The 15,000-nt window shown below is 39.8% G+C and overlaps 2 protein-coding genes across 2 annotated transcripts in view; both read left to right on the forward strand.

Annotated features, from left to right (window-relative positions):
• Positions 1 to 9,341, forward strand: part of LOC307270900 (NACHT, LRR and PYD domains-containing protein 3-like) — a gene marked incomplete at its 3' end in the record, with an annotated part of 20,921 nt that extends 11,580 nt beyond the window's left edge. Inside the window, 4 exon segments of the mRNA XM_080054784.1 lie at positions 1 to 473; positions 5,544 to 5,607; positions 7,318 to 7,467; positions 9,141 to 9,341. The exon segment at positions 1 to 473 is cut by the window's left edge and continues 89 nt beyond it. Of these exon segments, the coding sequence (XP_079910910.1) occupies positions 1 to 473; positions 5,544 to 5,607; positions 7,318 to 7,467; positions 9,141 to 9,341 (888 nt within the window).
• The window catches only part of LOC307270903 (NACHT, LRR and PYD domains-containing protein 3-like), a gene marked incomplete at both ends in the record, with an annotated part of 58,964 nt that overhangs the window by 39,966 nt on the left and 3,998 nt on the right, over positions 1 to 15,000 (forward strand). Inside the window, 5 exons of the mRNA XM_080054787.1 lie at positions 9,816 to 11,598; positions 11,692 to 11,862; positions 12,988 to 13,158; positions 13,969 to 14,139; positions 14,486 to 14,659. Coding sequence (XP_079910913.1) covers positions 9,816 to 11,598; positions 11,692 to 11,862; positions 12,988 to 13,158; positions 13,969 to 14,139; positions 14,486 to 14,659 — 2,470 coding nt within the window. The remainder of the gene's footprint in view (positions 1 to 9,815; positions 11,599 to 11,691; positions 11,863 to 12,987; positions 13,159 to 13,968; positions 14,140 to 14,485; positions 14,660 to 15,000) is intronic.

Here is a 15,000-nt window from a genome sequence, read left to right on the forward strand (position 1 = left end):
GAGGAGCCATTTCCTGATCATCCAGAGAGATTTGACCCCTGGCCTCAGCTGCTGTGTAGTAATGGTCTGACTGGTCGCCGTTACTGGGAGGTCGAGTGGAGCAGAAGGGTTTCTATATCAGTGAGTTACAGAGGAATCAGCAGGAAAGGACTCAGTGATGACTGTGTGTTTGGAGAGAATGATCAGTCCTGGAGTCTGAGCTGCTCTGATGCTGATGGTTACTCTGTCAGTCACAATAACATAAGAACATCCATCCCCTCCTCCTCTGTCTCTAACAGAAGAACATTCATCTCCTCCTCCTCTGTCTCTCACAGAGTAGCAGTGTATGTGGACTGTCCTGCTGGCTCTCTGTCCTTCTACAGAGTCTCCTCTGACTCACTGATCCACCTCCACACCTTCAACACCACATTCACTGAACCTCTGTATCCTGGGTTTATGGTCTGGTGTGGTTCCTCAGTGTCTCTGTGTCGTCTGTAGGAGAGAGAGTCTGTACAGGATCACAGCTAAAGAAATCTTTCGGGTTTTTGTGACTCAGTCGATAGGGATGTAGTAACGGTACACAAAAAGTCACGGTTCGGTACATACAGTCAAGCCTGAAAATGATTCATACCTCTGGCAAATTTCTACTTAAAGTTAATTTTATTCAACCAGCAAGTTATTTTTTTTAAACAGAAATGACACAGGCTTCTCCCAAAAGATAATAAGATGATGAACAAGAGGCATCATTGTGGAAAAAAATTATTTCTCAGCTTTAATTCATTCATTCTGGAGACTCAATGAATAGACAGAATAGTCAGAAACATTCAAGGCTGTTTATTACATATTTATACCAAACACACACAGTCATGTTTCCATCACCCTCTGAGGACATTCCATAGACACACACACACACACAAACACACACACAAACACACACACACACGCGCGCTTGTACAGATATACTTGTGAGGACACTCATTGACATAATGCATTCCCTAGCCCCTTACCCTAACCATCCAAACTAAATGCCTAACCCCAACCCTTATACTAACCTTAACATAAACCTAATTCATACCTGAACCTTAAAACCTATAGTGTTAACCCTCAAACAGCCCTTTAAAGGCCTGTCCTTAAAACCTAGTGTTAACCCTCAAACAGCCCTTTAAAGGCCTGTCCTTAAAACCTAGTGTTAACCCTCAAACAGCCCTTTAAAGGCCTGTCCCAAAGGGAGAACCAGACAAAATGTCCTCACTTTCCAAAATAATGTCCTAACTCTTAAGGTCTAAATCTCAAATGGGTTCTCACACAAAAAATAGTTGTATATGTGTACACACACACACACACACACACAATCATGTTTCAATGACCTTCTGAGGACATTACGTCCTTAGAGACTTTCCCCAGCACTTAAAAAAATCGTCCTATAAATCTACTGAAATATGTATAGGGGAAGGTGGGGTGATTTGTGCGTTTTGGAAGTTGCAAAACCCCTTGTTTCTAGAAAACTGTGGAAGAAATTGGAAATGTGACCACATATTTAAGAAGAGCCATCCATTTGACTCATCCTGTAAAGAAGGGAGACACAAGGAATAAGATATAAGCACATTTAAGCTCAAAAAACTGTGTTTTGCCTTTCAAAGTAAAATTTCAATGATCAAGGTTTTTTGATTATTGTGTCTGAACAATTATAGACACGTTTGAAAACATTTGACACATGTTTTAGTGCTTTGGTATGCTACACTTTGAGTCTATATAGTTAGCACAATGTCAACCCTAAATTGCTGCATCATGCCTATTATCCAAAATTCTGGGGATGGGGTGATTTGTGCGCAAGGGCCTGGGTGAGTTATAAGTAAGTAAGTAAGTAAAATGTATTTAGAAAAGCACATTTATGACAGTTTGCACTGTCCAAAGTGCTGCACATAGTGCATTCAGTAGGTAAACAATGAAGGTACAATAACAATAACCAAAATAAAAGACGTAAAGCCCATACATCCACATAAACACAGATAGTAGTGCAGAGGTAAGATAGTTAATGGGGAGGAAAAGCCAGGGTGTACATATGGGTTTTGAGCCTTGATTTAAAGGCAGAAATGTAGGGGGAATCACATTTGTCAGGTGGCAGTTGGTTCCACAAGCTCGGAGCAACTAGTGCAAAGTACATTTCTGAGAGTTGTGCCAGTGGCATGGCTGTATACGCTGGTCACCAAAAGAAAGTGATTGTCTACAGTAGCTCAGAAGAGAGTGACATCTCAACTCCACTTAACGACACCACTGATGAGAGTTCAGATGGCCAGAAAGATGATGATGGTGACTTTGTCATTGTGACACAATGACGCACAAATCACCCCACTACGTTGGGTGATTTGTGCGACAAGACAACTTTTTTTCCGAAAGCTATATTTCTTAAACAGTTTATTCCAGATCCAAAGTTTTTATTGCCAGGGATGCACAACATCCTGAAATATATGTACATATTTCAGTTGGAGACATAACTGTCAAGGCCTCACTTTAAAATCACTTTGAGTAAAAAGTTGCACAAATCACCCCACCTTCCCCTATTATAATTTGCATTTTGTCCCAAAAATTAAGGCAATTCTTCACAATGTTTAAACACAATTATATCAATAATATGAATACAAAATTCACACACACACACACACACACACACACACACACACACACACACACACACACACACACACACACACACACACACACACACACACACACACACACACACACACACAGTATAGGAGTGAAAACCAGAAATCCTTCAGAAAACAATCAGACTTGCTGTCCATAGAAAACAGATCAAGTAGAGTTTTATCATGAGGTCAGAGAAGTGAACCAGTGTTCCATGTGAGGAGTGTCTGTATGAAGGAGAGACACTGCAGGCACAAACATCGCTTTAACCAGAATTATTTTCAGAGATTTCTGTCTATTTATCTTCCATAACTAGTATAAATCAAAGGTCCAACATGTACATTCAGGTGTTTATTTGACTAAACCTTGTCTGTTTGCGTCTGTATATTTCTCCCATACAACCAACGTTAACGGACATTATCTCAACGTTAATTTTTTCCAATTCTCCAAATCTCAACTTCTAAAGCACTAACATCAACTAAACTTTCCATAATCATTCTCAGCACTATTCTGAAGGTTATTACAGAAGGATTTGTTCATATGTTGTTCATTTTCTGATTTATGAGACATTTTCTTTTTAAAAACATCCTGAAAATGCATTTTTAAGACCTGTACATAGTAGTTTTGATTTATGTAAAAGAGCTGTATCCAAAATCCGTTCTGTATTTTTTAATTTTTTGCAAATTCCAAAATTGTAATAGAAAAAAAGGATTGTTTTAATGCCAATAATCAACTGTTCAAATCAAATGTTCTGATGATATCTATACGTTTAACATTGTAACCCATAGTCACCTGCAGTGTCTCAACTTGAATGTTTTAAAAATGTGAAATAAAAATGTCGTTAAGTGTAGTTTAGAAGAGTTTTTTCTTGCCGTAACAAAAAGATTAAATCATTGAGGGCCGCCTTGAGGGAAAAACAACTTAATTTTCCAAGATTTTTTTAACTTTACAAGAAAAAAATCAACATTTTTCAATAATACTTTTAATTGTAAAAGAAAAAAATATATAAAATTTCCAAGATTTGAAAAAAAATCCCAATTTTATGTGAAAAAGTAACTTTAAAGTTGTAGAATTAGAATTTTATTTTCTTAATTACATTGTTTCCCTTCACATGGGCCTGAAACTGCCTTGTAGATTTCTGTTAAACTGCTTATATATATTTTTGGCACAAACATCATTTTCATCAGATACAATAGAAAAACACCGATATACATTTTATATACATTTTATAAAAACAAAAAAATAACAAACTAGATTTTGGCGATAAACGGATATATGTTTCCATGAGGTCACTTTGTTTCCTTCAGAGCTTCTGATTGGACGTTCAGAGATGATGTCATACCAACCGGCCAATAGCAGCTGCCGTAGTTCACCAGTTTAAACTGGTTGAAGTTCATTCATGAGATCACTGGGGCTGTGTTGTAAATGGCCTACTAAAGTCCTACTCATACTAACGTCCTACTCATACTAACGTCCTACTCATACTAAAGTCCTACTCATACTAACGTCCTACTCATACTAACGTCCTACTCATACTAACGTCCTGCTCACAATAACGTCCTACTCATACTAAAGTCCTACTCATACTAAAGTCCTACTCATACTAACGTCCTACTCATACTAACGTCCTACTCATACTAAAGTCCTACTCATACTAACGTCCTACTCATACTAACGTCCTACTCATACTATCGTCCGACTCATACTAAAGTCCTACTCATACTAACGTCCTACTCATACTAAAGTTCTACTCATACTAACGTCCTACTCACACTAACGTCCTACTCATTGTCTTTATTAATATTTTTAGTTTACTAATAATTACTTAATGTCTCAGTTTTTAAATGTCTTAAATCTTTCTAAATGTCTCCATGTCTCTGGGAGTGCTACCTGTGTTGTCATTATATTGTCCAACCCTCAATATAACGACAATAAAACACTTGAACTTTAACCCATCTTGTCCCACTCAGATTAATGTATAACTAAACGCCTCTCTGATAGTTTACACCTGCTGAATCATATTTCATAGACACATTTTCAACATAATTTACCATCAAATAAGACACAAAACACGTGAGTCACTACATGAAGACCTCACACATGATGAGTGACTGAGTTTCTACAGTAACTAACGCTCAGTTAAAGTGAGTTCAGTGTTAAAACCTATAAATGAACTTATCTTCCCTTCAATCTTAAACCTATTCTTTATCTGCTGCCATTAAACATCAGCCTTCCTCCCATATCGTCTCAGTTCTCAGATCAATGTTTAACTCTCACACGTCTCTGGGAAGTTCCTGCTTCAACTCCAGCTGAACGTCGTGACAGTTTATTTTCTCCTCTGAAGCTGCAGCTGAAGGTAAGAGATCAACTCTGCTCTTGTTTTTAATAATGATAATGATCATATTTGATGATTTACACCAGATTTTTGAAATCAGAACTTATATATATTATTTTTTTTAATTAATATGTGTATTTTTTTTAAATAAGTAGTAACATAGTCTTATTAATGATAGACTTTATATTTAAAACAAAAAGAAAAAGGTTTATTTTTCTTTAGCAAGATATTTGTCTAGCAAACCAAATAACATTAGCAAAAGCTATTGATCATCTGTCCCTCGGTCCAGTTGTTAAGCATCTGGCTGCTAGCAAGTTATGTTGTTTTGCTCATTTTACTATCCATCTCAACTTTAATGTTGACTTTTTCCTTTATTCTCTTCACCAGAATACTTCGATTTCATAACAAAACACACACAAATCTTACCCCCAGACCCCCATAGAGGGCTTAAGTGTCACCTTTTTTAGGGTTTATGAAAATCTCAAAATAAAGATCCATTACAACCATTAGACAACGTCAGAGATTACTGTATTAAAAAACCCGTGATGGACGCATTGTCCCTTCTCTTGTTGTGCCCCACCAGACTTTGGGCTTGCGTGACGCCCTGGTGGAATGTGTCCAAACTCAGAGAACTAGAGACGAAGGAGGTGACACAGCCGTTAACAAAGATCCTCCATTTTGTGTTAATGTTATATTATTATATGTAGTACTAGTTACATGTGAGTGTGTTGATGCAGTAATCTACTCTGACAGTGTGCTGTTAGTGCGGTGACTGCAGTAAAGGAGCTGAGCACTTCAGCAGGAAACTTTGGACTTGTTGTTCTACTACATGTATCTGACGGCTCGTTACTTTACACATTCACATTTTACTCACAAAGTATTTGATCAACAAGTCAAATCTGAAGTTAAAGTATCAGCAGTGAATGAAACACTTCACGTGAAGTCTTTACCTTCTGCTGTTTCATGGAAGGACATTTTGTTATTAATACTTGTAGTAAAACTGCATTTCCCCATGTAGTAGCAGTAGATTAGTATTGATTTCCTGTTGCATATAGGCCTGCTGTACTTCACTCTTCATGTTCTGTTTCTGGTTTTAAAATGGGAAGTGTACTGTACTTGAGTACAGATGAACTGCTCACACTAGCCAAACGATCTAGACTTTAGGGGGCAAACGTAATCGGGCACCCCGTGTAATAGCAGCAGCAGTAGTAGTGAGTACTTGAATTTGCCCAAACTCAGAACTCAGAGTTTCACAGGAAACTAGAGAGGAAGGAGGTGACACAGCCTTTAACAAAGATCCTCCATTTTGTGTTAATGTGATTTCATTATTAGTATTAATTAGTTACATATGAGTGTGTTGATACAGTAATCAGGGACCATAATGGAACTAAGCTTTCAGGCTTTATTGTGTCATCTCATGTATTTTAATCTATGACACAGAGCGCCGTTAATATTTTATATCAAAATTATCTAGTAAAATCAATCAATCTACTCTGACAGTGTGCTGTTAGTACGGTGACTGCAGTAAAGGAGCTGAGCACTTCAGCAGGAAACTTTGGACTTGTTGTTCTACTACATGTATCTTACTTTACTCACAAAGTATTTGATCAAGTAGTAGTAGTAGTAGAATTTTTATTTTCGGTCCATGACCACAAAGACACAATAAAAAAAAATCAAGATCAAGATCAATCATTTACTTTTAAAAGTAACAAGTCAAATCTGAAGTTATATTAAAGTATCAGCAGTGAATGAAACACTTCACATGAAGTCTTTACCTCCTGCTTTCTCATGGAAGGACATTTTGTTCATAATACTTGTAGTAAAACTTTGTATTTTCCCTGTGTAATTTAAATAAAGTTTCAAGTAGAACAGATTAAACCAATATGATGTCAATGTCTTCTGTTCACTGCAGCTTCATGGCGCCATCTAGTGGCATGATAGTAGAAGTACAGCAGCTGATAGCAGCTTCCTCTGCCTCACTGACTGCATTCACCTGTCATTGATGGGTTATTATTTCATTTGGGTAACTTTCATGTACCTGTGATGTTTTTTTTATTACTTATTTTCTGTAGATGTGTTTTGTCTCCAGGTGAAAGTGTGTGTGAGCTGATGTTCGTTGAGCAGCATGGATGAAGGTGTGGGCTCCGCTATGGATCAGAGTGAGGAGGGAGAGGAGGGAGGGGAACATGGCGGCCAGACCAAAGCTCAGAGGTGACATGACAATCTCTAACTGTCCATGACTCAAATCACTGCACCTTCATTATTCTTCAGTTTACTGCATATTGTAAATAATGTTCCTCATACTGTTTTGTTGTTATTATTCACTTTCAAAGCTCTGTGTGTGTTGTGTTCTACAGGCTAGACCATCCTGGACATTCATATTCTCACATGTGAAAGCTGCTCAGTGTAACTACTGTGTTCTGGGTGCAGTGCAGATTATTGACTGTGTCCTGTGTTTCTATCAGGAGGAAGCTGGAAACACCAGAGCCCCGCGGTTTGTCTATGTGGTAACGTATATTATACAAAGATGGAGATCTAAGGTAAGGATTAAAAATAAAACCCTGTGAGAACCAGTGTGTAAACTTTATATGGATGATCTTCCACTGAGCGGTACAGTTCTGTTTAGTATTGTATGGCATGCAGTTATTTGCGTTTTTATATGTGATTTTTATTTTTTTAACCTTTTATTTCTACAGGTAAATCGCATTGAGACCAAAGACTCTTTTTCAAGGGAGACCTGTTCCCAAAATCCCACGTTACCATTCAGTCTAACATTCTTTGGTCTTATTTTATCCTTTTGTACTTATTTCACTGTGGGTCGGAGTGAAACAACATTTTGATTCCTCTGTATGTCTGGCACATATTGTAGAAATTGACAATAAAGTGACCTTTTAATTCACACTCAAAGCTGTGTGTGTGTGTGTGTGTGTGTGTGTGTGTGTGTGTGTGTGTGTGTGTGTGTGTGTGTGTGTGTGTGTGTGTGTGTGTGTGTGTGTGTGTGTGTGTGTGTGTGTGTGTGTGTGTGTGTGTGTGTGTGTGTGTGTGTGTGTGTGTGTGCGTGTGTTCAACAGACCAGACTCTCCTGGACCTGGAGCCAGCTGTTTGTCCTTCAAGAGCGACTGGTCAAAAGATGACATCATTGATTTTAAAGGACAACAACCGTCTGCTGCAGAGAGGTAAACTGTTCCTAACATTTAAATATCTGATTCATGATTTAACTGTTTATTTTCAGCATGATTCTTCTTCAGAGTCCTTTATATTCTCACATGTGAAAGCTGCTCAGTGTAACTACTGTGTTCTGGGTGCAGTGCAGATTATTTACTGCAGGGATGCAAAGATCCACTTCTTTTTAGTTCCGATCAGATTCCGATATCTGGGTTGTGGATATCGTCCGATACCGATACTTTCCGATATCATAATTATTCTACATTTGTTTGTTGTTGGTGAAGTGTGAGGTTAAAAAAGGCTTAAGCGACACAGCAATTCTAATTTAAAAGATTTACTGTTTAAATCGGAGTTGTCAGTCTTATATCGGATAGATTGCAGCCATATCGGACCTGATACCGATATTGGATTGGATCGGCCCCATCCCTAATTTACTGGTTCATGTGTTTCTATCAGTAGGAAGCTGGAAACACCAGAGCCCAGCTGTTGGTCCATGAAGAGTGATAATTCTATGTTTCTACCTATAGAATTCAAAGATGGACGTCCGCCTGTTGATCTAAGGTAAGGATTCAGAACGTAAACAAAATAAAACCCTGTGAGAACAAGTTTTTAAACTATATATGAGTGATTCACCGAAAGTTTGGACACCGAAAATATTTGTCGAAAACTAAAATTGTTTTGCCATTTTCAGTGAAAGGGCTGATAAAAAATTACCAAATATTGCCGGACAAAATCACACATCCTGTTGTAACTTGACAGAATGGCTGAACCTTTGATTCAAATTGAAACCATGAAGACAAAGTGATTATCAAACCTGTGAGGATTGAGGATCTCCACTCTGCAGTGTGTGACAAACTGGTGTCAATGGTTTTACTAGCTCAGTGCGTGTTCCTAGTGTCATGCAGAAGCTGGACCCCAGCTCAGCTCACCTGCTCTCCCTCCGCAGGCTCCTGCTGTATCTCTGCCTGGCCCCTTTCCCTCTCTTTGCCCCTTCCCTCTGTTCTGCAAACACCAGCTGCCCCTGGAGGGAAACTGTAACCCCAGACATGAGCTCATTCGTTATGGTTTCTCCACAGAGTCGACCAGGAGATCTCAGAGGTTCCCAGTGGTCGATCTGCCCAGCAGCATCAAACACACCTGGACTCCATATTCAGGGTCTGTACACGAACAACAACTACTTTCCATCTGTTCTGTTCACAACAACCTCCATGATTAACTGTTTAGACCAGTGGACTGTCAGTCTGTTCAACATGGATCTGATGTTTGCTTCATGATTTTAGTTTGATCGTGTCGTTCATATAATATTCTGTTCCAGCTGCTGGAGGAAAACATCGTCACGTTTGTGAAGAAGGAGCTGAAGAAGATGCAGGAGCTTTTGAATCCAGATTACCCAGAATGCTTAGAGGGTCAGAGTGAGGATGAGGAGCAGAGCAGCAGCAGAGAGGCATTTCTGAAGATCACACTGGACTTTCTGAGGGGAATGAAGCAGAAGAAGCTGGCTGACCTTCTATGGAGCAGTAAGAGGATTTCTCTTAATGTTAAACATGATATAACCGTGATATGGGACATTTACTGAAGTCTCCACAGGGAGAAATGTTTATATGTGCATTCATATTTTCATCATGAATCACTCATTGATATTATACTTACCGACTCTTGACATGATCTTATGTCTTGTGTATTAATTCAGGAAGTAATTCTGGAATTTGTCAGCATGATCTAAAGTCCAACCTGCAGAAGAAGTTCCAATTTGTGTTTGAGGGGATCGCTAAAGCAGGAAACCCAACCCTTCTGAATCAGATCTACACAGAGCTCTACATCACAGAGGGAGGGACTAGAGAGGTCAATGATGAACATGAGGTCAGACAGATTGAAACAGCATCCAGGAAACCACACAGACCAGAAACATCCATCAGGCAAGAAGACATCTTTAAAGCCTCACCTGGAAAAGATGAACCAATCAGAACAGTGATGACAAAGGGAGTGGCTGGCATTGGGAAAACACTCCTAACACAGAAGTTCACTCTGGACTGGGCTGAAGACAAAACCAACCAGGACATACAGTTTACATTTCCATTCACTTTCAGAGAGCTGAATGTGCTGAAAAACAAAAAGTTCAACTTGGTGGAACTTGTTCATCACTTCTTCACTGAAACCAAAGCAGCAAGAATCTGCAGCTTTGAAGAGTTCCAGGTTGTGTTCATCTTTGACGGTCTGGATGAGTGTCGACTTCCTCTGGACTTCCACAACAATGAGATCCTGACTGATGTGACAGAGTCCACCTCAGTGGATGTGCTGCTGACAAACCTCATCAGGGGGAAACTGCTTCCCTCTGCTCGCCTCTGGATAACCACACGGCCTGCAGCAGCCAATCAGATCCCTCCTGACTGTGTTGGCATGGTGACAGAGGTCAGAGGGTTCACTGACACGCAGAAGGAGGAGTACTTCAGGAAGAGATTCAAAGACAAAGAGCAGGCCAACAGAATCATCTCCCACATCAAGAAATCACAAAGCCTCCACATCATGTGCCACATCCCAGTCTTCTGCTGGATCACTGCTACAGTTCTGGAGGATGTGTTGAAGACAGGAGAGGAAGGAGAGCTGCCCAAGACCCTGACTGAGATGTACATCCACTTCCTGGTGGTTCAGGCCAAACTGAAGAACACCAAGTATGATGAAGGAGCTGAGACAGATCCACACTGGAGTCCAGACAGCAGGAAGATGATTGAGTCTCTGGGAAAACTGGCTTTTGAGCAGCTGCAGAAAGGAAACCTGATCTTCTATGAATCAGACCTGACAGAGTGTGGCATCGATATCACAGCAGCCTCAGTGGTCTCAGGAGTGTTCACACAGATCTTTAAAGAGGAGAGAGGACTGTACCAGGACAAGGTGTTCTGCTTCGTCCATCTGAGCGTTCAGGAGTTTCTGGCTGCTCTTCATGTCCATCTGACATTCATCAACACTGGAGTCAATCTGATGTCAGAAGAACAAACAACCTCCCAGAGATCTGCAGAGACGCAGTTCTACCAGAGTGCTGTGGACAAGGCCTTACAGAGTCCAAATGGACACCTGGACTTGTTCCTCCGCTTCCTCCTGGGTCTTTCACTGCCAACCAATCAGAATCTCCTCAGAGGTCTGCTGACACAGACACGAAGTAGCTCACAGACCAATCAGGAAACAGTTGAGTTCATCAAGAAGAAGATCAATGAGGATATCTCTTCAGAGAAAAGCATCAATCTGTTCCACTGTCTGAATGAACTGAATGATCGTTCTCTAGTGGAGGAGATCCAACAGTCCCTGAGTTCAGGACGTCTCTCCACAGGTAGACTGTCTCCTGCTGAGTGGTCCGCTCTGGTCTTCATCTTACTGTCATCAGATAAAGATCTGGACGTGTTTGACCTGAATAAATACTCTGCTTCAGAGGAGGCTCTTCTGAGGCTGCTGCCAGTGGTCGAAGCCTCCAACAAAGCTCTGTACGTAGGAATTATTCACCAATAAACCCCTGCCATCTTTCTACTTAAAAAACAAACAATGTATAACTTTTTTCCTTACTGTTGTCTCTCCAGGCTGAGTGGCTGTAACCTCTCAGAGAGAAGCTGTGAAGCTCTGGCCTCAATTCTCAGCTCCGCCTCTAGTCTGAGAGAGCTGGACCTGAGTAGCAACGACCTGCAGGATTCAGGAGTGAAGCATCTGTCTGCTGCACTGAAGAGTCCACACTGTAAACTGGAAACTCTCAGGTCAGATTATCAACCAGTTCAACTGATGACCATTTAACATCTGATAACCTGAGAAGGATTGTTTGCTATGATGATTTATCAAAGGATATTTAATTAAAGTCTTCGGATGCAGGGCGCTTAGTCAATACGGAAGTGTGCGTTGTCAAAGCAGCAGCCCTGCAGGAAACGCTTGTGACTTTCGTTTTCTTTTACAAGACTTCCTGTTACACCGTGAAAAGGGGGAAGAAGGCGCTACATATTGCTGTGATTGGTTTATCTGCGTGTAGGAGGAACACGGAATGGAGAAGGCTAAGTTGTGGCGTGATTTGGATATGTCTGAGCGTAGAATAATCTGAGCTCTTTTTAAATTGTTCACGGGTCCAGATAAGACCATCACTGGGTCTGAAGTGGCGAACCCCTTGTTCGCCTTATTTGTTCCTGAGGCAGAGATAGTCCGACACACATTTCTTGGGGAGCACAGAGAGTTTAACTTGATGTTGACTCATTTATTAAACAATAACTCCGGTTGACTTTCCAGGAAATAACGAAACATAAAAACTCCAAACTGTAACTGTTTTTACGTCCAAAACAGGGTTCTTAGTATTGTACAAAAAATACTTTTCAATGTAAAATAATATGTCCAATACTGTGTCCAATAATGTGAAGTAATGCGGTCAAAAAACTGTTGGCTCTCTGCCTTCCAAACCTGAACAAAGCAATTATCCTCCCCTATATGAGGGCCTCCAATAGGCTCCAGGTAGAGCGTGACACCCCTATCTCCCCAGGTGACACAAAGGACTAATCACCACATCCTCACAAAATGCATAAATGTATATATGAATACAAATTTGATTAATATTTCATACACTTTATAAATTCATAACTCATCATTTTAGCAATAAACTAAAAATGTATTTACTTAAAAATATTCAACACAAAAAACCTCTAAATGGCTCCAACAGGGTCCGTGCCCCGGATCCCAGGTCCGCCGTTTGGTGATGCTGTAAATTGATTTTATAATCTGCTGCCAGTGGTCAAAGCCTCCAACAAAGCTCTGTACTCACAGTACTACTTGTTCATCAATAAACCCCTGACATATTTCAACTTCAAAAAAATGATTTCTCTTCCTCACTGTTGTCTCTCCAGGCTGAGTGGCTGTAACCTCTCAGAGAGAAACTGTGAAGCTCTGGCCTCATTTCTCAGTTCCTCCTCTAGTCTGAGAGAGCTGGACCTGAGTAACAACGACCTGCAGGATTCAGGAGTGAAGCATCTGTCTGCTGCACTAAAGAGTCCACTCTGTAAACTGGAAACTCTCAGGTCAGATTATCAACCAGTTCAACTGATGACCATTTAACATCTGATTTATATTAGTTTGTAACATGTTAACTGTTTAGGAATGTGTCTGCTACGATGATTTATCAAAGGATATTTATTTAAACTTCCAATAGTTTCTAGACTCAAAGAATTTCCATCAGCGTTCTTTTTCATATATTTCTCTCCCTTTCAATTTTATTATTGAGTCATTAAATATTATAGATAATGTTTAACATTTATTTTAAAAATGGCTCTTAAGTATTTTATCTGGACTAAAACGTTCCTCAACAAAAAACAAAGAAACTCACCATCCCTGTGTGTGTGTGTGTGCGTGCGTGCGTGCGTGCGTGCGTGTGTGTGTGTGCGTGCGTGTGTGTTTAGTCTGTCAGGTTGTCTGATCTTCTCTCAGGTCAGATTAAGTTGCAATTTGACTCCATTACATTTAAACAGCCTCTCATCAGGGTTTAGGAATTTCTCCTGAAAATATTTTCAAATTCAAAGAACAGAAAGTATAATTTTCCAGTGTATTTAGTTCTAGTGAGGATTCACACATTATATAACAGAAAATTATAAACTAAATAGATTTAAAAAAGGCTGACAAGAAACTAATTTTATGTTTGGTAATCATACATGAATTAAAAGAAAAACTATTCTGATTATATACTATACGGTATATAGAATAATCAGAAGTCCAGACTCGACATACTAACACACATGTTTTTCACTCTCTCTTGTTCATTATTTTGTCTCTGTGATCTTTTAACTAAAAAAATAACCAATGTTTAACTATTTACCTTTCTGTTGTCTCTCCAGACTGAGTGGCTGTAACCTCTCAGAGAGAAGCTGTGAAGCTCTGGCCTCAGTTCTCAGCTCCTCCTCTAGTCTGAGAGAGCTGGACCTGAGTAACAACGACCTGCAGGATTCAGGAGTGAAGCATCTGTCTGCTGCACTGAAGAGTCCACACTGTAAACTGGAAACCCTCAGGTCAGATTATCAACCAGTTCAACTGATGACCATTTAATATCTGATTTACTATTAGTTTATAACAAGTTAACCTGTGTAGGAATGTGTCTGCTACGATGATTTATCAAAGGATATTTAATTGAACTTCCAATAGTTTCTAGACTCAAAGAATTTCCATCAGCGTTCTCATATATTTCTCTCCCTTTCAATTTTATTATTGAGTCATTAAATATTATAGATAATGTTTAACATTTATTGTAAAAATGGCTCTTAAGTATTTTATCTGGACTAAAACGTACCTCAACAAAAAACAAAGAAACTCACCATCCCTGTGTGTGTGTGTGTGTGTGTGTGTGTGTGTGTTTAGTCTGTCAGGTTGTCTGATCACAGAGAAAGGCTGTGCTTCTCTGGCCTCAACTCTGAGCTCCAACCCCTCCCATCTGAGAGAGCTGGACCTGAGCTACAACCATCCAGGAGCCTCAGGAGTGGAGCTACTGTCTGCTGGACGGGACGGTCCCCTCTGGAGACTGGACACTCTCAGGTATGAAGAGGCTGCTGTCAGTACGTTACGGTTTCACTCAGGAAAAGAGCCACAAGCGAATGTAATCAGGTCTCGACACTAACGGTTGCCTGCTGGCCCGGGGCAGGTGAAAAAATAAAATAAAAAATCTCTTAACCCATTTACACCTAAAACGCCTGCTAAAAACGCCTATTAAACCCTACCTTGTAGATTTGTTCTGAGGTGTCCTTATCAAACACATCGTTGTTTTATGTATGATCGACTCAAGTGGCTTCCCCCTGACTTGAGGAGACATTTTCATTGGTTGCTTTTTGTCTTTAAATGCATTAATTTTGATTATCCTGTTTATCTCAAGCAGCATC

The sequence above is a fragment of the Ammodytes marinus genome (assembly GCF_949987685.1).
Source record: "Ammodytes marinus genome assembly, contig: scaffold_88, whole genome shotgun sequence".
Taxonomy (NCBI): domain Eukaryota; kingdom Metazoa; phylum Chordata; class Actinopteri; order Uranoscopiformes; family Ammodytidae; genus Ammodytes; species Ammodytes marinus.